This window comes from Parus major, chromosome 2, assembly GCF_001522545.3.
Source record: "Parus major isolate Abel chromosome 2, Parus_major1.1, whole genome shotgun sequence".
Lineage (NCBI taxonomy): Eukaryota > Metazoa > Chordata > Aves > Passeriformes > Paridae > Parus > Parus major.
The window spans coordinates 15,380,175-15,405,908 of record NC_031769.1 but is presented as its reverse complement, the minus strand read 5'-3'; the positions used below and the strand labels follow the sequence as shown (position 1 = coordinate 15,405,908).

The window sequence follows — 25,734 nt, the reverse complement described above, 5'->3', positions numbered from 1 at the left end:
ATAGGCACGTCTGAGAGTGATGGAACATAGTGAAGGTTTCAGGAAGAAGCTGGAGTAGATTCTATCTATGTAGTTACTATTAACTGCTGTTAATGTTAAAGTAATTATTCATCACTATGAAAACTATTTCTTCACTGTAACTATATGGTCAAAGCTGAGATAAGTCTGATCACAAAGGAGAGTCGCCTCTCCATGAAACATGCTTTATATACTCCCCCAACAGCCAAGTGTAGATTTAGTGATTCACTTTACTGTTCCTTGAATGTTGGCTGTTGGATGGCTTTAAAGGAGGTAGGGGTTGGTGGCTGGTTTGTTTTCTAAGAAAACAGAATTGCTTCCAGGATCATTCACCTTTTAGAAGCTTTTCTTTGGATTAAAAAAAGGGAAAACTAAGTTTCTGTTTTCTGATATTTATAAAAGCTTTCTTTTAAGCATTACTAGTTCTACTGCCTTCAGCCAGGGTTTTAATTTTAAGTTTTCTTTCAAGTTTAGAACTTTCAGATAGAAAGTAGCTTTCCATTTACTCAGTGGATTTGACAATATTTCTGGGGTGAGTTTTTGCAGGATCAGTTGTATAACCATTTTTTTGTGTTACTCTGTTCAGAGGATCTCTAGTAGAAAAGAAATTGAAAAGTATGTGCTCATAGAATCACAGTAAAAGATATGACTTCAGTTTGTACTTTTTAAATTTAGAGGTTTAGAGTGTTAATATTGAAAGTTGCTTTTAAAAAGTACCTGCAAAGCTTACTTTTAACTAGCACAGAATGGAAGATAAAACCCCCTAATTTTATATTGATAATGTTAGGTAAGAATTGTGATACTAATATGATGGTATAAAATGCTAAGTCTTTATTCATGTAGGTGGATGGAGTCCTCTGTTTCTCTTAATGAAGTTCACGGGTATGGTGTAGGTTGCTAAAGTAAAGATGTATTAGTGAGAGACCTGATCTGAAATGGAGGCTGCATCAAATGTTAGTAAGTAGTGCTGTTTGTTTGTAACCTGTTGATGCAGCTGCTTCCCAAACTCTGTTGCTATTAGGACTTTGACACTGGCAATTTTAACTTACTGTTTTTACATTCTTTCATATGTGAGAGTATAGAATTAAGATCTGTAAATAGGTCCTCTGAAGGTTTTAATTTATAGGTGTTCTGTTTAAGCAAATACATATCTTAGTTTTAAGAATTCATTGGATTGTAAATTTGGTATGTTCAAGTCAGTCTGCCTGCTAGATCTGGTAAACTTTTATACATAAGCATATTTTATGTTTTAGAAAAGAGAAAATAACTGAGAAATAACAAGATTTGTTGAATTTGGTTGTTTTTGTTGTGTAAGCTAAGCAGAAGGGAATGATTTTTACTTAGCATAATTCTTTAAATTCTGCTACTTGCCTCTGACTTTACAGAAGTGGAATATAAGTTTTAGTTTACTAAAACTTGTACTTCTGGGTTGCTTTTCTGAAGACGAAAAGAAGTGATGAAAACTATTAGTTTCTGGTGAGCAGCCTGCTACTAGGCCGTAGTCAAGATAGCAGCTTGTAGATGATGTAGCATTTTGCTCTGCATTCCCTATGGCCCCCAATTGGAATTATTCCTTAGCCACGCTTGGGGACATGGCTGCTTTCTAAGAGCAACGCTGTTTATTGACAGTTTACATTTGTTTTCTTGGCCGTTTCTGCATATTCAGTGTAAAGTGTCCGGTAAGCCAAGTGTCACTGAAGCTGTATAGAACTTGGAAGAGAATGCTCTGCCTCTATTTTGGCTGAGAGGGGAGGTGATGCGGGTATAACTTTACTGTGAATGACCGTAATTTAATGGCACCTAACTTGCAATAGTAACTGCATTTGTTTACAAAGTTAGGCTTTTATGCAATTTCATGGGCATTTTCAGGGAAAAACCTCTTGCTGTACAGAGAGATCATTTCCTATGTAGCTCTTCAGTAGGGATTGTTTACCTTTTTTTCCCTACTTTCAAGCTTGTGAATTGAGATGCGTGTTCTAAGGCACAAATTGTACTTGTCTGCTAACTGAAAGTAGACTGATGGAATAGAATACTGTTCAAGAATAATCACAGTGGGTCAGGTTGGAAGGGGCCACAGTGGGTCTGGTACAAACTCCCTCCTCAAGCAGGTTCATCCCTGAACACATGGCACAGTGTTGTGTCCAGATGGTTCTTGAATCTCTCCAGCGAGGAAGACTCCTCAGCTGCCCTGGGCAACCTGCTCCAGTGCTTGGTCATTCATGCAAGTAAAGAAATTCTTCCTCATATTCAGGTGGAACTTCCTGTGCCACAGCTTGTGCCCATGGTTTCTTGGCTTGTTGTTTGGCACTGCTGAGAAGTGCCTGTATCTATCCTCTGACACCCTCCATTCAGATACTTGTAGACAGTCATGAGGTCCCCCTTGGTATGTCCAGTTGGAAAATCTGTCCTTCCCTTGAAAAGGGAGATATGTTTTTGAGTAGATGACTGACAAGAGATTTCACTCTTTACCAGATGTGTTAAGAAATGTCTGTTAAGCTTTCATGGCCTGGACTTACCTTTCCATGCATGCAGCAATGTTACATTGTGTTTGAAATTAATGAAAAATGAGGCCTAGAGACCTACGATTAGACCCTGTAGTACTTTGGAATAGTCATCTGCTCCTTAATGTGACTGTTATTGCCAAGGAGAGTTACAAAGGAGCAGTCTGTCAAAGTTAAATGAAATTTTTTCTATTGCAATGTTAAAACATAACTTGTTTTGTTTTTACAGTAGAAGTATGATAAAAAATGCTAATACCCTCTTTTTGTCATCACTCACAAAAAGAGATGTAAAACAGTTTTCAGGTGCTTCATGACAAGGAAAAGGCAGCCAGAAATATGAACAATGAGATAAATGTGCTGAATTCCTTGTGTCTGGGGGGCAGCAGAAATCTTCAAAGTATCTTCTTTTGGTCTAAACTTTTATCATTACTTTCTGATACCTGTCAGTATAATTTCTGTGACCTGCTGTATATATTAGGCTTTCTGAAAATATTTTTATTCAACAGATTTACCATTCCATCCCAGCTACACAGATTAGTTCCTCTGTGATGGTTTATCGGATTTCTTAAATATTGTGCTTTTTTATGTCCTCCAAAGCAACAGTCTTCCTCAGTGTTTTTCTAGGCTTTTTACTAGTTTGTTGGTGCAGGAGAGTTCTCAATTATCCACTTCTGTCAGTAGCAAAAACAGGGAAAGGAAATTATGGTCTGTCCTGCTCATCTCATTTTTGTTTCAAACATACCTATTAACTCCTAAATGTGGAAAAACCACAAAGAATTTTTATTTATTAATGTTTACAGTAAGTAATGCACATTTGTGCATAAATGCAACAATATAAGTTAGGTAATGTGCTCTACCTATTTTTTTTCTGCTGTGTTTATTTCACATAATTATGTTCTTCTGGATGCTGGTGTGTTCATGCCAGCTGTGCCCCTTGAATAACATAGGGAGGAGTTTAGATCTCATCTAGTTAAGTCGTTTGAGTAGATTCCTCATTCAGACACCTGCTGCTGACAGATTAACACAGACTTAATTTTAAGAACTGTTCATTTGAAAGAATTCTATTTCTGCTTGCTTTAATACAAGAAATAATATGATCCTTTTCAAATTCAAGTAGTATAAAGTTCACCTCATACTGACTAGACACTGCTGATAATGATTGCAGTTTTTGTATAGTTCTTTTGAGAGTGATTACTTAACTAGAGAAATAAAATGAGACATTTAGGCAATCAAACAATTGTAAAATAGATTTTGAGATCATAAACATAACTACAGCTTTTGTGGAGAGGCTTATTTTTCTCTAGTAAGGTAGTTTCAGGAAAGACCAGTTGAATTTAGTGTATGTGTTTAAGAATTGCTTAATGGGAAGAGGGATGAATTGTCTTGTCACCTATTGTGCTTTAGATGCTTGAAAGCCCTGTTGCACAATGCCTTTGTTAAGCTGAGCTAAGCTTTGTTAAGATGAGCTGGGCCTGCCTGAAATAAAGCTGTGAATCCCTTTTTTTTAAAACCACAGCACTATATATATTAATTCTTGGGTCAATCCTTGCTTGCCATCTTTGCTTCCTCCCAGAGCTGTGGGCCAGCATTCCTTTATTAGAGAAGAACTTCAATGTGACAGAAAGTAATAAAGTAATTTGACTTATTTTTTTTCTTAGTATTACTAGCATCTCTTTTTTCAAAAACAATTCCCAGTTGAAATTTAAATAAGCATGAAATTAAAATCATGCATGTTGCATATCTATACTGTAATAAATACACATGTGGCATAGTATGTCCAGAACTGAAAATATATTTTGTCTGAACCAAATAATTTCTCAAATTATATGAAAGTTTACTTACCAATTGCTGTTTTTATTACTAAATATTTTCAAGTTAGGTTGCTCATTTGTGGTGAAGAAATAACATGTCCAGGAAAATCAGAGTAATCTTTCTGAAAACAGAAATATCCCAGAATTCTTTATAGGCAGATCAGTCAATATCTAAAGTTCAGGTGAAATAATGCTTTCTCTGTTTTACTGAGACATGGACATTGCTGTAGTCTTAAAAGGAAGTTCTCTTCTAATAGCAAATATTAGTAGCACTCAAGGAATGATCTGGTATGGAAGTGGAGGTTGTTCTGTTGTGTTTGATGTATCTTAAGATACAAATTTGAGATGATCTGTCTTACTATTTTTAAGACACTTTTAAAAGGAAGATATATGGTACCTTTGTTTTCTTGCCTTATTTTACTGTGGTTAGACATTGATTCTGCCACAAATTTCCAATTAAGGATATAAGTGTGTTACGTGTATAACTAACCTTTTTGCAAGATTGCGGTAATGTTTTATAACACAGGCTCCCTTTTTTCTAGTACTTCTACAACACCATGTACTTGTTCATTTGCTGATTCTGCATGCTCAGTTGGGATGAAGGAAACTTAAGATGGGATGAAGTGCACAAGCATTTATTGTTGCATGGCACTACCTTTGTGCTTAAAAACTTCTAGCTTCTCCTTCCTTATCTAAGCTTAGTAGTGGAAACATTCAATGCAAGTTCATTTGTAAGATTGCATTTACAGGGTCTTCTGTTTAAACTTACTTGTCCTCAAGAAGCTATCCTCAAAACATCGAAAGAAATATGAGAGTTGCTAAACAACCTGGCCTTATTCTTAATTAGCCTTATTTTTGCTCAGTGGATTTTGTTAGGGAGATTAGGTTGTCCTATCTTACTGTTTGGAACTTCTGAATGGGAGTGCTAATTAGGTGCTGTGGATACACAGAAATAGGGAAAATAATTTGAGAGCTGTGTTTGTCAACTGCTTTTTTTCTCCTTTGTAACCAGAAATTGTTTTGCATGACCCCTGATTTTAATCAAACTACAGTATGTGATGACTGGGTTATGGTGTATCAGTTTTTCACAGTCTTACTCTGCTGCTTGTAATTTAAAAATACTTAAATACACAGTTTTTAGAAAGTATCCCATCTGAGGTGTTTGTTGATAAACATCAGTGGTTTTTCCCAATGTTTTATGTTCTTTGAGAAGCTCTTTGAATGAAAAGCAAAATTTATGATTTTGCCTCCTCCCCCTCTTGCAGTGTTAAAGGAATTGTTTTATCATTTCAATATCCCTTGAGTCTAATTTTCATGAAGCATCTGAGTATGTGCCTGTTGCCTCAGACGACTAATATATTTTTTTAGAAATGTCTTGAGTTCTCTAGTTGTTCTCAGATTTTGAGAGGGAAAAACTTCTAAACTTGGAGTTATCTACTGACAATTAATGTGAATCAGAAATAGAGATTCAGTCTTCTGCTTACTCTTAGTTGATCAGTTTCGTGGAAGTGTTGTTGCTGGAAGTAGGAGTGCGTTGTGGTGCTGGTAGACTTCCATCACTGGGTTTGAGTCTCTCAGTGCTGTATTACAGCATATTCATGGGAGGCTCATTAGGTCTCATGGTGTGTTGCTGAGGAGGGCTTGGAAGGAGGAGATTGAGCCCATTGTCTATTTGCTGTGCTGATCCATGTGGAGTTTAGATAACGTGTTTTTTAGTTTGTGGTAAGGATTCTGCTTGTCAGTTTAACACATCTGGTTTTGCATGTCATAATAATTAAAAAGTCTCTGTATGAAGCTTTTACTTGAGGTTGGAAGAACCTCTCTTGAGCAGTCTCTGACAATGTATTAGAGATGTAAATGTTTAATGAGCCGCAGTCCAGAACGAAGGCAGAGTTTGGTTTTATTCTCATCCTGCCTCCTTTCTTACAGGGCAGTGTCCCACTCCTTATATACATGTGGTAATGTTAATTAGTGTTGTAAGCTTAAAAATACTTTTAACTGTCATTTGTGGTGTTGAACAAGGATTTTGTTTTTTTATTAAACACACTGAAATCTTCTGGTGCCATGTGCCAGAGAGTTAGGAATATGACTTTGTGTTGCTGAAATTCATGGTACTTACTCGCATTTTCTATGGGTGAAAATGCTTAAGCTGCTTTTTTCAAGTTGATTGATCTCAAATGAAGTTATGTGTCTTAGGTCTTCAGCAGTTTTGAGGATGTTGGTAGCATTGTTTTATTTTATTAGGTGACCTAAACCTAAAGTTCCCTATAGGGAGGAAATGTCAAATGTTAATCTCAAGAATTTGTCTACCCATAATTTTTAATTTCACAAAAACCCATTTTGTGGATTATAATTTGTGTAATCTAATTCAGTAACCTTTGAGTCTTACCAGAAATGTCTAGTAGCTGGTTGGAATTTACCTTAGATATTGAGAAACAGGCAAATTATTTCAAATTATACTCTTTACCCCACTTCAATGTAAAGAATAAACATCTTTATGGGTGATGGTAAAATTATTTGTCTAGTCTTCGTTTATTGTTATTTCAGTAGCTGAGGTATCAAGGAAACTGACAATATACTGATTTTCTTTGAAGAAAAAAATAGTAGGAATTCTGTCTGGAGTGTGCTGAAAATCCGTTTTTCATCCCATCCCTTAGGCTATTTTCAGCTGTATGATTTTGTGACATTTGAATACTGGATCATACAGGAACTCACTGCATTCAGTGAACCTTGTTAGTGAGCCTGATAGTTTTCAAAGTTGTGTCTTAAGTCGAAAAGTGACTTCTCATTGCTACTGGCAGATGGACTAAGGGGAGAAAGAAAACAACCCCAAAATTAATTAATTATTAAGCTGTAGCTGTACCAAGGAAGGAGCAAATGAGGGGATGGTTGGTCAAAAATAAGTTTATCTGCTCTGTCAGTGGGAGAACCCAAGCTGTGTTACTCATTTAGGCTTAAGTACAAACCAAGGAAAACAGTTAGCTACTGGCATAGTGAATCCCTGAATTGTTATTTGAAAACTCAGCGTTTTAATTTAGTTGGAGGCGTTTTATTACCTTTTGCTTTCCTCTTTGGTGGGCAGGAATAACTTGATGTTCTTTCTAGAGCAGTTTGGTCTGTTTGCCCTAAAATTAAGCTTCAATTTCTGAAATAAATTGAGTATAACTAATTAAAAATAAAAAAGCAGGAAAGAGCAAAATAAAATGTACTGTACATTATGCAATGTGTAAGATGTAGCTTTATCTTTTTCATTTTAATAATCAGTTACACCTTTGCTTTTGCTGAGTATTGCATTAGTAAAATGAGTCCTTGACTTCCATTAGTTTACTGCTCCTCACTTTTCCTTCTCAAGGTGTCACTTTCTTACTACCATTTTAGAAGAAAAATTCTATTAATTTTAATAATCAGTCTATGATTAAAACTATATGTTTACAGTATAATTTTCATCCACTATTGGTCATTTGTGCCACTCCATATATGTATGACCCCTAGTCAGTTTATAGCAGTGTTTTTGGCTGATGTCTGTGAAATTCTGTGTGAATGGGAACTTGGAGAAAAATATTCCTTTACATGGGAATGATTACCCTGTGAATTGGATATTGCAAAACAGTACAGACTTTGCTATCCTGGATTGGCAGTGTGGCAGGAGAGAAGGGTAGGGAATGAAATAACACTTTGTAAGTTTTTTTGCTCAACAGAGCTACTTGTTGACTGGTTTAAAACATTTATTTGGGGGGGCATAATGAGTATGTAGTAGGGTAGTACAGTGATCAGGCAAGATTTATTATTTTTCTCTTTTTTTTTCTTTTTTTTTCTTTTTTTTTTCTTTTTTCTTTTTTTTTTCTTTTTTTTTGGCAGAGCATTATGCATTCAACTTAGTAGGTTATGAATTTCTGGAAAGTGTTACTGCACAGTTGGCATATTCTCTGAGGCCACTGCAAGTTTGTATGCTTCTGGTTGCATGTGGAAGGCAGCCATGTTTATTTCAATACACCAGGCCACATAAAAATGCAGTGAAGAAAAATTGTTTTGTCTTACTACTTTTACATTTGGCAAATTAAAATGACCATGGTAGTCTGTTCTGTTACTGCTGGCATGTTGGGTACTGTGTTCCTATTGTGTTAATTTATTTCCTCCCATATGCAGTACTTTAGAAAGTGTTCCACACAAAGATTTGCACTGAAATAACAAAGCCAGTTGGAATACACTTACACATTTTAATTTAGGCTTATACTAGATAAATTTCTATCATTTTTACTATTTGAAGAAGTCGTCTTAGTTATCCCCATATAATATGACCACCATAACTGATGTTTTCTCTGTTAGCAACTAATTAGTATCTGTCACTTGGTAGTATTTGTTCTTTTGAGGAAGTTCAGATTCTGATATTGTCTGTAGTTTAATGAATTTGTTTGCATGTTAGCTGAGAGGTGGAGCATGGAGTCATAGAAAGTATGAACAGAGTTGTCATGTAATGACCTTCCTTGCTTTTCTGCTGCCCAGTGTTTCTTTCCACATCCCTAGTATGTGGGCACAGAAATGGTGACTCTCCTAAAGCCCTTCCTGAATCCCAGTTCCCTCTGAAGGGACTGAAGGAGCACTTGAGTTCCAACTGGTGAGCACTTGTAACCGTCTTTATTTTATATATACACTGACACTTTTTAGTATGGACAAATTGAGAGTTAGCATATTAACAAGGTATTTTTGGTGGCTAAAAAGAAAGCATAAATGCTCTATCAGTGGTGAACTGTGTAAAGTTAACTGTCATGTGCTGCAGCAGTGCATATATTGCAGCTTTAACATCTCTCTGTTCCAACTTGTGCATTTCAGTTGGAGATTTTGTGATTTTGGTACTGTACAATGTTATGAATGAAAACCAGTAAATTAGGCTAAGATACTAGGATGCCAGAGGATGGTGGGGAATGCACAGTCATGTATTAGATTTTTCTAATCAAGTGGCAAGAAAATTTATTTCAGGTCGTTTCAGGTGGTGTTTTGATTGCCAGTATAGGTGTACAAGTTTTGGAAAGGAAGGAGTTTTGGTTTTTGATTTGGTCTTGAAAGATGTCAGGGGAGAAGGGTGGGAAACCAGGTGCTTTATTACAGCAATCTGATCCTTAGCTAACTCAAAATTTGAACTTTTTATACTTTCAGAATTGAAGTGGCGTTAATGGAGATGCTAATTAAATGTGATAATTGCTAGGGAAAGTAGACAGTATTGCAAAATGGAGTATTCTTATTTCAGCCTATGTTAAATCTGTTTTTCAAGTCCAGCGTAGTTTTGAGCCCTTGTTGCAGTTCAAAATGTCTTTGATTCAGCAGTTGGGATATGGAAACAACTCACAAAAGCATTAAAATGAATCCTTGTGTAACAGAATCTCAAATCTATAGTAGGCATTAAATGAATTTTGAATTGGTTCTCAGACCCTTGTTCTTTGTGCTTTCTGGGGATTTTCATGCATTAGTAAGGAAGATGTGATTTTTGTTGGAAAGACTAGGACATAGCTGTGATGTTTTAACCTTGACTCTGACCTGCCCTGTGTTTTGTTCATCACTAGGTAAAACTTGCTCACACAGTTGCACCACTACAGTTGTATATAACTGTAGCCCTTGTTGGCCATCTTCCAGTTAGGAGTACCTCTTTCCAGCTTTAACTGCTTTCAAAATAATGATTAAACTGGAGAAACTCATTGTGATAGTGCAGTAACAGTTCCGTGGGGAATTCTGAAACTGAATTGGGGTATTTATAACACGATATGAATTTCTTTATGGTGCACCAAAGATATATAATAGCAATAGCTAATTCTGAAAATGTGCTAATAAGGAGTGCGAAACCAAGTTTCTCTTTCCTGAAGAAAGTGTAGCTAGTAAGGAGGGTCTTAACTGTAAGGAGAAATGGTGAGAAGTGCCATGAGGAGCTGTCTCAAGGGACAGACAGTAGTATGCTCTGTACCTTATCAGGCCTTTTCTGGGGTATGGACTAGTCTTGGCAATCCTGTTCTCATGATCTGCTTTGCCAGGCATGCAGCTGGGAGATGCAGAGCTGGTGGCAAGTCACAGCCACCTTAAAATGGCTTGGGGATAGGCTTTGCTAATTAGCATTCAAGTGAGGGGAACCCCCTTGTTTTTAGAGGTAGACGTCTGCTTATGGGTTGCTTTCTGGCTGTTTAAACATCTTCAACAACTTTCCCAGAGAGCTTGAGCTGGCACTGCTTGCTTGGCTGGGTTGTCAGATTCCTAGATGACTGTTGTGCATGGATTTAACCACATACTAAAACACTGCTGCCTCAGTATGAAAAGGTAATTTGGTAATATGGTTGTCATGTTTACATACAGTGTTTAAGCCCTTAACTTGTTTGAAGTGCCTAAAATTCTTGTTCTCCAAAGTATCATCTGCTTTGGTCTTGTAAGCTTTCCAACAGCAAACAACAGTTAAGCAGTCCTTTTCTATGCTCATTCCTGAAGTTTGGGTCCAGATCCAAACATAAAGTGGTATTATGTGTAAAACAGAATGGAGGTATGGGTGGTGAACCCACACCTGTAATTACCCTGTGTAGCTGTCCCATGCACTGTCAGTATGTATTTATGGCCAGCTCTGTAAATGCTGGCATTGTCGCTTGTCCTGGTGACCTGAAGTAGTCAGCATTGCTGGAGCAGCCACGATCAGTTTTTATGCAGCTGAGGCCAGCTCAGGTAGGACAGGATTCCTGATGGATGGAGTGTGTGGGTGGACAGTCTGGGAAGACTGCAGCTCATAGATGCCCAGGGTCCCCTTCTGAAGAAACTGCTGCATAGAGTAGGTGTTCTCCTATCGGGGCCGGCTGGAGGTGGGTGTGACTTGCTACAGCCGCTTCCATACTCCTGCAGCTTGCTTGGTGACTCAGTACTGGGGCTGGGCACGCTGTGAAATGGGGGCATGCTGCTGAGCTGATAATGTGGGGTTTGAAAGTCTGCACAGTGAATTTGAGGGGTTTGTTTATGGGTTGGATAGAATTTGCTTTCTGATACTTTATAACAGCCATGTCGTTGGCTCTTTCTCATGTTTGGAAAATGCCTGTTAGATTAGATTCATGGTGGTGGTGTATTTAGGCCACTATTCAAAAATCACCATGTTCATTTTGAGCATGCTGAACAAAATGTAGTGATACTGCATTCATGGTACGGGATTACAGTAAAATAAATGCATTGGTGCTTTCTGATGTTTTGAAGGGACTATTCAAACAAAGCCATCTGGTAAATTTTCATCTCATTTTTTTTTCCTTGAAAAAGGGAGATGATTTTACCTCATAGCAGAAATGAATTAAAATACGTCTGTGTTTAACAACCTATAAAAGTACATTAAGAAATTGTAACGATTTTTATCCTAGTAGAAGGACATAGTAAATAAAGACTGAAAGAATGGTTAATACAAAAATAATAAACAGCTATTTCATTGCATAATTGATATCTAAAAAAATTGATGCTGTTGATGTAACTGAGGAGTACAGCCTTGTAATTATGATATGCTGCTTATATCTAGGGGAATCAAATGCATCTATAAATGGTTTTTTGTTGTTGTTAGACATGCCTATCACAACTGTGTGATGGCTTTAAGTATTGCTTTGACAAGCCTAACTTATCCCCATGCTAAGTCATTCTGCCTGGCTCTGAGCATGCAAGACACTTACGGTGTAGGATTATGGTCTAGCTTTTGAAAGACTGTATTTGAGTACGAAACTTATTCTGTTTCCCTTATTTTTTTCCCCTTATATCTTTACAGGGAATAATGTACAGTTTTAGCCAGCATAGTGTAGGGAAAGGTTTTGAGGTAGTGCTGGTTCAGGTTGCACTAACTCACGTGTGTGCAAATTGACCTTTAACCTTTGTAGGGTACTAAACAGTTTGGCGGTGGTGTACCTCTTTGCTTTTGTGCTGGGCTGTTTTTCTAAGCTGCAGGGTTAAAGGCGGGGAGAAAATGTTTGAAATAGTAATTTTGTCGCTGCTTGTGTAGTTAGAAGGTTCAGAAGGCAGAATTTGCATTATAATGGCTCTCATTTTGCACCATACTGTGTCATTTAGTCATGTTCTCTGTGTGTAGCTCTTGGAAGACTTTGTAACTATTTTATTTTTTTATTACTCCATTCACTCCTACCTATCAGTCCTTTACTGTTCTTTGCTGTAAATGCCCATAAGATAAATGTAATGTAATGGAAATGCCCATAAGATAAAGTCTTTGCCATTTGCAAACATTCAGATTCCTGTACAGCTTGGGAATCTAGTGGTACTTCATATAGTACCCCTGGGTATTGAGATATTTCTCAGTAGGGAAAGGAAAAATAAAAGCTGGGAGAGTGTTACATTTGCAACATCTAGGTTTTTCTCTGAAATGTGTAAGAAAGTTATTTTTCTTAGTTTGGTGTGATTTCTGTGAAAATTTAAAATTTTTTACAAATTCCCATCAAGAACAATGGAAGAGTTTTTACTTGCTTAGACATTTTAGAGAAATGGGGGGCTTTAAGAGCAGGAAATTTAGAAGATTGCAGAGTGGAATAAGTGTTCTTGTTTAATTGTAGGTGGAACTGGTGACAGCTTAGACACAAACACAGATCTAAAAGATGTTGAGAATTATCTCCTTTCTTGTTTCAGCTGTTCAGGTGTTTTCACATTGAGGAAAACCAAGTTGCCATGAAGAGTAGTTGGTAGGAAAGCCAGAAGCGGATGGTGGTTGGCGGCTTACTTTTGGTGTTCTAGATATCAGTATCTTTATTGCAAAGACTGAGGTGCAAGAAAATTTAGTCTGCTTTAGTATACATAAACAGAAATAGTTACCTAGAACTAATAACAAGTAGTCTCAAAAGAAAACAGCAGTTTTAAGCAAACAGCATTGCTTCAGTAAACTTAAAACCTGATTTTATTCATCTAACCATGTAGGCTATTGCTAAGCCTATTTAAGTTTTCTGATCTAATGTTGAGGAAAAATATCTGTTAATTTCTGCATTGGCATGTTAGGACTCTTAAAAGCATGAAAATTATACAGGCTATTTGTTTGCTAGTAATGGAATAAAGTTTGAGAGTTAGACCAGTGAAGGGACATACTACATTACTCTTAATTATAAAGTCAAAGTGAATTTTATGCTATGTGAAAAAGAAATATGCCTGTGGTCTCTTGAAATACTTCTGCATCTGAACTATGCTGTGATCCAAGATTTGCACAACTTGCCTTCTCCCCTTCCCTCTTCTTTCCCCTTCCACCTCCTTAGAATGCAAGATGGTTGATTTCTTTGAAAGCTTACATGGTGAATAGCCTCTCTCTTTTCTTTCAGGGACCAGTTACTCTCCACAAGAAAATTCACACAACCACAGTGCTCTTCATAGTTCAAATTCACATTCTTCTAATCCCAGCAATAATCCAAGCAAAACTTCTGAAGCAGTGAGTATTTGTGATTGATTTTCATCTGTGTGTTGCCCTGTTCATACTCACCATATTTTCATAATTTTGCCTAAGACACGCAGCATGTACATTGTGCTTGAGTTTTCCAACATCAGTCTTTGTTACATAAACACTCTGTAAACCCAACTTGCAGTTGTCATGTTTAAAACTATTCTAATTGTGCATCATTAGAGCTTTGAGTTACTGGTCAATAATTTTAAAATACTTGATTATTTAAATGACATACATACAGAAGTATTTTCCATTAACTTTGTGGTAAATCTAGAGTAGACAGTATGGTTTTACTTATTTGGAGTACATTACATATTGTGAATTTTAGTCACTTCGGTATCAGAGTTTTAGTAGTTAAGAGTGGTGTTGGTAAAAAATTGCCCGAAATCAAAATTGGTAAATTGGTGAGCGGTAGAAAAATTTTGGAAGATAATAATTTTGAGGGTGTTGTAAGGTGAGGGAAACTAATGTTATCAGTGTTGACCTTATTGTATCCCACTAAATGTACTATTAGATTTTGTTACAGCATTTGATGGGAATAAATCAAAGAAAACTATTGCAGAATTCAACAGGAGGATAACTGGCCATGTGTTCAAGCTATCAGTGAAATAGGCATTTAGAAGTGGTGGAAAGTAACGATATGGGTACATAAAAGGGTGCCATGTAGTTTTAAAAACAGTGAACAGTGAAATCTATTTAATAATTAAAACTACTCTAAAGTAGTGCTTTGTACAATACTGTACAATGTTGTTTGTATTTTAAAGGCTTACGATTCTGCGGATGATTGGTCTGAACACATCAGCTCTTCAGGTAAAAAATATTACTACAACTGCCGAACAGAAGTTTCACAATGGGAAAAACCAAAAGAGTGGCTGGAAAGGTATATATTTTTATTTGTTTTAATTGTATAAAAAACAAATATTCTTTAACACATTTCAGAGCAGTTGAACTTATCTAATAGATTACTGCTATAAAAGATTGTGCTCTAAGTCTGCTGTGTTCCTACCTTTACCATGACCTCTGGCACCTCTTTCAACCCTTGACAATCCAGAACCTGAGAGGGGAGTATGGTTGGTTTGTGTGGGGTGATTTTATTGGGTGGTATTGTTGCAGGGGGGAGGTGGTGGTTGGTTGGTTTGGTTTGGTTTTTGTTTTGTTCTGTTTTGGTTGGGGTTTTGTTTTGGTTTTTTTGCTGAGTGTTGTTTTTAGTGTTTCATTTTGGGGTGGGGTTTTTTGGGTTTTTTTGGGGTTTTTTTTTACAAGATTAGTGAGCTGAACTGGTGTATTGTGGGCTTCAGCAAGCACAGATATAAGGAAGCAGTGGCTGGAGTTTGCTAACCCCACTTTAGTTCTTACCTAACTTTTGTTTTCTTTTCTTCAGAGAGCAGAGACAAAAAGAAGCAAGCAAAATGTCAGTTAACAGTTTTCCAAAAGATAGGGATTACAGAAGAGAGGTGATGCAGGCAACAGCTGCCAGTGGGTTTGCCAGTGGAAGTATGTGGATTTTTTATAGTACTATATTCTTGCCTTGTTTGCATTTCTGTTTTCTTTTCCAAACTTCAAAAATTTTTTTAAAAATCCCTTTTCTTTGCTCTTTTTCTGACTTTTTCTTATATAAAAGCGAAAGTGGATCGCGCAATTAACTCTCCCAAGTGTTGTTTCTTTAAAAAACTTTACTATTGCAACACTTGCTTCATGATGCTCCTCCTTCTTGTGGCTTTTACTGTCAAGTTTAATTATCTTCATGGTTAGTTACTTAAACAACTTGCATAATCTTTAGTTCAGTTGGGCTGTCATGATCACTGAGACCTGCTAATGTCATATTCTGACCTTAAAAATAAAGCTTTCACAGCTAAAAATAATAACTTAATTTAATGGATTTTGATATCAGGGTTTTTAGAGGCTTGTGTATGTTATTGAGAGCATATTTTGACCTCACCAGTAGTCTCAGCAAAATCTTTCCTGGACTATAAATTTCTGTAACTTGGAGATTTTTGTTCTGATACCTAGCTTTAATCTTTATCAATTTTCTTCTGGAAAATAGTTGTACTGTGAGATTCTGTCTGCATGCTGATGCAGTTTGGGTAAATCTGTAGCATGGTTCTCAGGGTGGTTTAAAAGTAGAAGCCACAAAGTATTATTCTTCACCCATGCTCTTTGGATTTAACAAGGTAGAGATGTATAAAGGAGTATTTTTCTGCGTACGCTGAAACTTAATGCATATTCTAAAGTATACTGGATGCTGCAAAAAGATAGCAGCCATGCATAATGCAGTGAGCATTTGTTTTGTGACAGGTGAGAATGTAAGAATCTATAATAACAATTACTCTCTGTTTACTTGGTATGTTCAGTGACTAGCATATTTAACATCTGTGATCATGTGACCAGTGCAGATTAGTCATTAATTTAATATATATAAATGTCTTGAATTAACTGTAAGTAAGTTTGTTGTAGTAATACTCAAGTGACATGAAGAGGAGTTCTTTGAAGGCTAGAATGTGAAACTATGAAATTATACTTGATGTTCAGGGTTTTTGATGAACAAAAGGAAAACGGCACAAATTATTTCTTCACACTTAATACAAGATGGAAATAATAGATCTTGATTTAGATCTTTTTAGGAGACTTCAAAAGTTAACTTGACTGTAACACTCATTATAAAGCAGCCTTTCATCAAAACACAGTGCTTAACCGGAACTCTAAATCAAGCAAAGGTCAGAGAAAATGCATTTTGTCAGTGAGTAGAATTAAATTTTGCCTTTTTTGACGCTGCTCTACTTGAGGCTTTTTTTAATCATAAGAAGTTCAATCAGCTCTAGTTGTTGGTGTGCAGCTGTGTTAATCAGTAACTGCAATCTTAGACTTGTTTCTAATTTAATCTTTTTTTTTTTCTTATTGCAACGTTACTTGGGGAATCCTGAAAAAAAGTGGAAGACAAGCATTCCAGTGACACCAGCAGTATGCTCCCACAGAATATTTTATCTCAAACAAGCAGGCACAATGACAGAGACTACAGACTGCCAAGAGCAGAGACTCACAGTAGTTCTACTCCAGTACAGCATCCCATCAAACCAGTGGTTCATCCAACTGCTACCCCAAGCACTGTTCCTCCTAGTCCGTTTTCTCTACAATCGGATCACCAGCCAAAGAAATCCTTTGATGCTAATGGAGCATCTACTTTATCAAAACTGTCTACATCCTCATCTTCCATCCCTGCACAGAAAACAGAGAGAAAAGGTATGTCTAATGAAATTTCCTCTAGTATTCAAGATGATGCATTGCATTACGTTGCTTGTTTTAAGTATGTTAGTACTAGAATTTAAAGACTTTTTTTCCTGTTTGATTCTATGTGCTTAGAACCTGATTACTGTTTTGATTTGTTTACTTTCCCTTAAACCCCATTTGCTATATCTTCTACAACTTCAAATTGACACTGTGATATTTACTATTTACTGGCTTATTCTTCAGATTAACATTTCAAATGATGATTTGAAAGACGTATTTTTGTAGGACATATTTTAATTCTTGTCTTCTCTCTTGTTGTTTTGCATTTTTGCCATTTATTTGAGTTGTGCAGTTACACTATTTGAAAGTCATTTTGGACCATTATGTTTTATGAGCTGCTGTTACTGTTTAGAATGCCAGTGTCAAATCTTTCAATCAATACAAGCACAATTCCTACAGAAAATGAGAGTTTTCTACATGTTTGTAAGAGCTAATCTGCTTTGATCTGTATCTTGAGAAATACCAGACCTTCAGTTCTAAATCTGCTGATAGTATGTGTTTCTGTTACCTGGTAATACCTGTTGGATACAGTTAGAGTCAACTGAAAATCAGGACTTCACTGTGCATTGTTTGTGACCTTTCAGACATCTGTCTTTTAGTTAAGATATACTTCATTATTAGGGATGAAGAGCTCAAGAAAACTGTGAGGATGAGATGTGTTTCATTAATGATACCGTGTTACTTTGGTATAGCTGAATTTTAGAGAGTGGTATTGAGTAAGAAAATTCCATTTTGAGGGCTTTGGGAGGGAGAAGAGTATTTTTTGATAATCATGTGTTTTGGTTTAAAATATTGCATAATTAATATGTAATTGAATTCTTTCTTGAAGGATGGCTTGTTGCCCTTTCTATACTTGCAAGTTGGCCTAGTTAAATAGTTTCAGTAAGAAGACCAAAACAGACTCTGGCCTGACACTGGTTTTGTACTCTGTGTTTGTTTTTATGTCTTCCAGTTTTGTATATTTAAGAGTTCCAACTTCTACACAGGCTTAAGAACAGCCAGCCATCCAAAATATTTAAACAATAGCATACACTGACAAATACTGTAAGACAATTGTGCATGTAGAGAAAAATAACTTTTTAATGTTTTTTTCTTGATACTTTGTGCATTTTTTTTATATCCTGGGTTATAAATACTGACTATAAACTACAGAGGAACAGGTTATTTTCAGCGAGCCTTTTCCTATTCAACACAGTAAAGCATGAAGTAAGGTGTTCTAGTTCAGACGTGGTTCTTGTACAGAGTGCAGCAGTTACCTGCTTCAGTTAAGCCTCTTTATTTTCTAATCGCAGTTTGATGCATTTGTACGCATTACAGTGGAAAACATCCATGTAAAGGAAGTGTTCTTTCCTTTAGTGTTTCTACTCCATTTCTATATTTAAAATACACTTAAAACCCCTCTTATTATTATTCTGTTCTACATGTTCTTGATTCCTGTTTGGTGTGTGACCAGATTTTCATATATATTCTTTGGTTGCTTTACTGCACGTCTTTATTAATTGAACAGCTGACTTTATAGCAATTGAAGGTACCTCCATTCTGACAACTGCTACTGATGTTGGCAGAGTTCTAATACTTCATACATACAACATTAATTTGAGAACATTACAGCATGGTGTAATATTGAAAATAATCACACAGAGCAGTCTTGATACTGTAAATCTTACTTTAGAATCCATATTACCATAAATGGTTTTATATTAAAAAAATCACTGAATTTCTGCATTCTAAGATAGGTGTTTCTTTAATTTTATATGGGTTAAATCAATAGATTCTCTGTAATAATTATGCCTCATTGGTCTATTTCATAGTAATTGATTGTGAGTGAATATTGTACTTAGCAAGCTTCAGAAAAGAGTGGATTACAGAAAGTTAGTAGATAATTAAAGATTTAGAATAGGTGAATGTTTGGCTTGAAATTCTTACTCCAGAAAATGTGAGTTTTTACATGTTGCTTTACCTCTTGTACAGAAACAGAAGAATTCAGTGCACGTGCTGTCATGATAAAAGGTCATCAAAAAGTACATTCAGTTGACTTTTCTTTTTCTGGGGAATGTAGATCTGTCTTTTTAAGGAAATTAAACCAGTAAATTTTCTGTAGCATTTTGCATATTTGAATTTTTAAAAAGGCAAGAAGCAATGCTTTGGATGATTTGCTGTTACTCATTCTCTGAGAGGTGACTGTGAACCTGCAGTACTGGAAGTATGCAGTTTATAAAGTATTTTTTGTAGCTGTTACACAAATTGAAATTACATTAATTGTCCTGAGACACTTGGTTCAAACACTCTTCTAAAAGTGTCTTTGCAGAACTGAAAAACAGTTTTAGAGGTTTATGTTTACAGTAGTATAGCAATAGCCTTTGATCTTCTTTTTCTGTTCACTGACTGCTATCCCTCTCTCTTACTAAAAAGAGGTAAAACTGGATTTTTTTGCATATAAAAATAGGTTGGTCCAAATGACTGAATAATATGTGCAGTAGTCCTTCCTTAAATGAATTCTTGTTTCTTGTGAATGTGTTTCTGGCTGCCTTATGCCAGCATATATGTACCACTGTTTTAATAGTTCTGATTTCAGTGTGTATTTTTTTAAGCAGTAATAGTTTTGAACAGCAGAACAACAGAAAAACACAAAACCCAACAACAATGCTTTTTTCAGCTCAATCTCTTTTGCTGCAGGGGTATGTTGTAGTCCCACAAGGAGATTGAATAAAATCCCTGGCTGAACTATAGCTCAGCTGTTAGCAGTAGTCCTCTGCCCTCAATGGCTGGCAGTAGTGGAGAGTTCCTGGGGAACTATTTGACCTCTACCCTTTGGTTTGAATGTTCCAGTCAGAATCTGCTGCTTCTGTTTGTGCTCACTGTGAGTGCTTTATGCAGGTAAAGTGTGGGGTTGCTTTTCCTACTTTTTGGCTGCTTTATCTGTAGGGCACATCACATTTTCCTATTTCTAATTCAGAATGAAATGTTGTATTGTCCGTATCTTAACAGTATGTCTGTCTGTAGAATACTGCTTCTCACACCTTTCCTCCAAGTCCCATCAGGCAGCACTTCTGTTTCTAGTGTAGCAGTACTCTAAAACTTCTTTGAGAACATAGCAAGCTGGCCAGTGCAGTTCTGGGTGGGTTGTGACTCTGGTGCTTTTTTTTCCTTTTCTCACCCTTGTGGTTTTCTTGTAACACTCGCTAGTCTTTAGTGGTCAGTTATTAACATTGCTTCTGGTATTGTTGCATCTTCTTTGGCTGAGTTTTGCAGTTTCAAGTATATTGCTCAATTCATATGTCAGTTAGAAAAAGTTAACACATGAGACTGTTAGTTTCTTCCAATATTTTATACTTGTTTGCTGAACATTGTTGTTACATTTATTTTGACAGCAGAGGTAAAATACAAAAAATTCAGTTTTAAGACTGGAGTAATCCAAATGTGAGAAATAGGGATTTTTTTGTACTTCAGATAATTGGAGTATTTTTGAAAGTCTAGTTGCTATTGTTACTATAGTTTCATTTGGTCAAAAGTATTTATGGAATGCATTTCTTTTAAATTTAAATTATTATTAAATAATTTATTTAAAGTTGCTTTTAAATATTTAGGTATTTTTGTTGTGGCTTACAGTCCCTGGTAGAGAAGAACTGAACTATGTAAAACAGATAAATGTGACTGTCAGTGTTCAGAGAGCTTAACTGGTGGACTGTACGCTCCAAGTGCTTCAGCACGGAAAATGTGTTATGATTCTTAATCATCAGCAGTAAATAAAACAATTCTGTTAGCTGTTCTGGGTAGTAGTTTTTTAATCAGTGAAGCAATGATGAGGTTGATAGGGCAACAAGATACAGATTTCTGAAAATTTTGTAATGCAGTTTTCCTCCCACAGAGAGCACACTGTGAGAGCATGAGCCTAGTAGTTGCTAGCAGTGCAAAGATAACAGCTCAAGCTCACAATAGAGTGGTTGGGTAATAATATAGTGTTGACTCCAAAGGACTTTGGTTGCATTTGTTTTGTTTTAAATGGGATAAAAACTACATTAGTAGTAAAAGCTCAAAGGGTAATTTTAATAATTTAGGAATCATCTAGTCAACACCAGTCAGTAATTTCCATGTCATTAGAAATCAATCTGTGTTGCTATAAATCAGAATAAGAGCAAGCTAATATATAGTATTAATTTAAAGCTAGTCATGCAGGGAGTACTAGTATGTTAGCTGTCAGAAAGAGGCTACCAAAAGAGGTATTTCCCAGTTTTGTTCTTTTTTCCACATCCACTTCTCTGTCCCACTGATGTGCCTGAGGAGCTCAGCACACCCTGGTCAAGAGGAGAGTGAGAAATTACAAGTGCTCACAGGACTCTAGCAGACAGAGCAGGGTGGCAGAGGCACAGCAGAGGTGTGGGACTGTCAGTGTCAAACCTCTTCATTGAGGCAGAGTAGCTGAATTGTCAGAAGGCTTGAATTTCCACCCCCTTGCATTCAAGTTTGTAGGCTCAGGGTTCCCTTTCAGAAGGTCAGTCCTGGCATATCAGCTGTTTGCTTAGGAGCAAAAATTCTTGTCATATGGGGCAGAGATAGGTGATGGCAAGATTCAGTAGCATGTTTGTGTTCTGACTCAACCCGTCTCAGCAGTTGTGCCAAAACGATCTTCAGTTTTTTTCTAAGCGCCCTTAGCTTCTCAGTTTATTTTTTTTTTGAAAGAAAAAAATTTGGCCACGTTATTAAAAAATTCCCACTGCTTGGAAGCATCACACCAGAAAGTTCCCATTCTGACTTGACCTGGTGTTTCTACTTCAGCAAAAACTTAAACTGCATCTTGTGTCATACTGGTTCTTGCCATATGAAATTCTGACTGGTAACTTGGATTTCTTTCTGTTTTGTCCACAAGATGTGATTGTAGGTCACACTCCCAGCAGAGAGGGTTATTAATAGAAAGCCCTTCCCTAATCAATGTGGTCTTCAAAAATTACTTTCATTATAAAAAGGTTTTTTCCTGCTCCATTTTAATGTTAAACCAATTAATAGTTCTTCCCATTAAGTTAATCTCCACATTTAATGGTGTTTCTTTTTGCCATTCACTTACTTGGTTGTTTTCCTCCTTTTTTTTTTTTTTTTTTTTTTTGTTTTGGGTGGCTTTATTTTTTGGTCTTTTTTTCCTCATGTGAAAAACGTTGATGGTCCAGAAAGTTGTTTAGCTCTATAATACAGTTTTGTATGTAGGCTGTATCTAATAAGCTTGTTTGCATAATTGTCAGAAAGCAAGCTACTTTCATGTACAAGTTTCATTGCCACAAAGTGAATGGATTTTTAAAGTTTTTTTTAAAAGCTCCAGATATTGAGACTTTATTGTGCATAGCTTATAATGGAAAAATTGTTGCAAAATCATATTTTAAAAATCACAGGTCATTTTAAAAATAATTATTTTTTTTTAGTTATTCAGAGGAGGAGATACATTTTATTTAATGAAGTTTTTAAAACTTGAAGAGATCGCAGAATGCTATGTTCTAGGTTTAGTTTTTATTTCATTTTTTTTATTATTTAAAAAGCTTTCCTTGGGCCTTCCATGATAAAAGCTGTAGTTTTAGGTGAGGTTAGAGTCACTTGCATAGCATTTGTTTTGTAATTGATGTTGACAATGAAGAGACTGCAGCCTTGCCCTATTCCACTTCTTCAGCCATAGTCTGTGCTGGAAAGTGTGCAAAAATCTTAAGTTGTTAAAAAATTATTTTTTAGAATATGCAGATTAATTTGCATTTTCTGTTGGTAAAATTACAGTTGTCATTTCCAAATTAGTCTGATGTTTAATGGTTCAGATTAGGTTTATGAATGACTGCTATATCATAAACCAGAATTACTTATTCTGCAGTACTGTAGATTGCTTGTTAAGGAACATGAATTGATGTTGTCGCAGGTGTAGGGACCAGTGTATCAGAATTGTGAAACTACAGGATTTAAATTTGTGGAGATACTTAACTTTTTTCAGCATGTTATGTTCATCCTGACTGTGTTTCATGATGTTTGAGGGCTTCAAGTGCACTTAAGAGCTACAGGATTGTATTATTAATAAGCATTTTTTAAAACTCTAATAACCTAGAAAATTGTGTTTAGATGTTGGAAAGTAAACTTAATTTTGTGGCAAAATAGTGAAACAGTCTCTCAAAAACAGGGAATTGGGAAGGAAAAGAAAGGAGTGAGGAGTTTCTACTTCTATTTGTGGAAAAAGCAGGGGGAATGCATGCACCCCAGTGAGTGATATCTGAGGGTTTTTGTCAGACAAATATTTCATCTTGAGTTCTGACAAGTTAACTTCAAAAGGCAAAACTTGTAGGCTCTGTACAGTATCATAAATTAAACCTTGGTAGTTACATTTTTCAAAAATGGATTTGAAAGTATTTGGAAGCTTTGTTTTGTTAGCAGTATTTCTAGGATTTAGTTTCCTGTCTGAGCCATGAAGTACGATAGATGGGTTTAAATTAAGCTAAAGAAGGTTGTGATTATATACAACTAATTTGTAGTCTGTATTTTTCGTATGTGAGTTTCTATCACAGAGAAGTGATTCTCTCGTTGTGGAGAAGAGGTAGAGATTATGGGTTGTGATAAGAACAATTTACTGGAAACGGTAATGAAATTAGAAATGAGCAGTAAAAGCAATAATGTTATTAGAAGGGTGTACAAGGCAGTGAAGTGAGGTGGTACAAAATAACTGCCCTTTCTGGCTGCTGCAGAAATTAACCCTTGTGCTGGCCAGAATTGGGATGTTACCCATCCCTTATTCTAAACCACCTACATCATGCCCAGATCCTACACCTTCCAACTGGTGTGCTCCTGGCTAATTGCAAGATCTATCAGAAGCTCCTGATTGGTATACCTGAAGCAGTCCATACTCACTGTCCATGGTAGTTACAGCATACAGTGTCATTGAGCAGCTAGTGTTTTAAAATTCAACATTACAGACTGTTCTCACATAAGAATCAAATCCCATTGAGGTATACATAGTGTTTCTCTGTCCCTCTCCTTTACACCAAGTGCACCCAGTGCTTGAGCTAAAGCATGGATGGGTTTTGTCTTTGCTTGAGGAAAGACTAATCTAAACTGTCTTCCCTGACACATTCTTCATATGCACCACAGGGACTTAATCCCATTGTGCAGTACATGGAAATTTTTTTTTGGACAGGGCCAGCTTGCTTGGTAGAGCTTTTGGTGTTAACTAACTAGGTGGCCTTTGCTAAATGTTTGTTCAAACAACAAACATCTCCCAATGTTTGAAGATCCTACCAATTAGTTTTCAATGTGGTTTTTAACAATCCGTAGTACAGTTCAATTTTCCCAGAGGCTGGTGCATGATAAGGGAGTATTATATACCCACTTAATACTGTGGCCCAGGTGTCTTATGAGGCTGTTGCTGAAATGAGTCCCATTGTCTGATTCAGTTCTTTCAGGATAACGTGTGACTACAGGACTTGCTTTTCAAGGCCCAAGGTGGTGTTCTAGGCAGTGGTGTGAGGCATAGGCTGTGTCTCAAGCCATCCAGTGGTTGTTCCTATCATCAGGCATGTAGAGCTTGCCATGATGGGTTTGTGGAAGTGTGATATAATCAATCTGCCAGGCTTCCCTATACTTATTTTCACCATTGTCCACTCTACAAGAGTGGATAACATGTACACACTGGCTTTACCCGCTTGGTCTGCTTGATTGCAGTGTGTGTTTCACAACTCTGGATAACCTGTGAGGATATTGTCCATGGTTAAATCCAGCCCTCACTCATGAGCCCATCACTATGCTGCATCTTTTTGCTGATGATGTGAGGTGCCATGAGCCCACTGAGCCAGAAATAATTCACCTTTATGTTGCCAGTCCAGATGCATCTGAGACACTTCAATCTTGACAGCTTGGACCACCCATCCATTGTTGCAGTTTTTCAGTAGCCCAACTCTCAGGTACAGAGAGCACCTGCATGACAGACTTTCACAGTCAACTTCCCTACCCAAGCAGTGACATCTTGCCACAGTAGTGCAGCCCAGACGGTTTTCCCTCTCCAGTGCCAACTGTTTTTTTTCCATTAGTCCAGCCACCCCCACAGAGCAATTGCTATTGTCTGTGACTCATTGTAGAGGTAGAGTGTTTGGCCATTTTGTCTCATTCAGTGATACCTAAAGCCAGCTGGATGGCCTTTAGCTTGTACAACCTGACTTTGACCCACCTTATCCCTCAATAGCTTCTGTGGCTTGCCTCATAGGACTCCCTGCAGTGGCTTTCCATTTTCAGTGTGTCCCTACAATACAGCAGGAACCATCAGTGAAGAGGCTGTTACTTTTCATTTGGTACTAGCTGATAATGTGGTATGGTCTCCTCAGCACATCATCTTTTCCTCCTCTGATGATGATAGTTCAAAATTTTCATATTTGGGCCAGTTTGTGATGACTTTCAAGATCCAAGGGCGATTTGGGTTTCCTGTTTGAGTTTGCTGTGTAACCAACATGACCCACTTGCTCCACACAGCATCAGTGGCATCACATGTGGATGGGACTTCTCCCTTGTACATCCAGCCCAGCAGTGGCAGTCAAGATGCCAGGAGTAGCTGTACTTTGGTGCCAATCAATTCTGAAGAGCTCAAACCCCTTCATAAGTTGACATTATATTTTTTTTAGTTGGGATGTGTCAGGCCTCAGATCTTTTGTATCCTGACTTCACAGCTCCAGGGGTTGTCCTTGAGTCTCCC

General features: G+C 36.7%; 1 protein-coding gene across 3 annotated transcripts in view; it reads left to right on the top strand.

Annotated features, from left to right (window-relative positions):
- WAC (WW domain containing adaptor with coiled-coil) overlaps positions 1 to 25,734 on the top strand; it is a 57,947-nt gene that overhangs the window by 6,586 nt on the left and 25,627 nt on the right. For all 3 annotated transcript variants that reach the window (XM_015617674.2, XM_015617671.2, XM_015617672.2), the window contains exons 4-7: positions 13,633 to 13,739; positions 14,516 to 14,631; positions 15,133 to 15,245; positions 16,680 to 16,988. In XM_015617674.2, the coding sequence (XP_015473160.1) occupies positions 13,633 to 13,739; positions 14,516 to 14,631; positions 15,133 to 15,245; positions 16,680 to 16,988 (645 nt within the window). The remainder of the gene's footprint in view (positions 1 to 13,632; positions 13,740 to 14,515; positions 14,632 to 15,132; positions 15,246 to 16,679; positions 16,989 to 25,734) is intronic.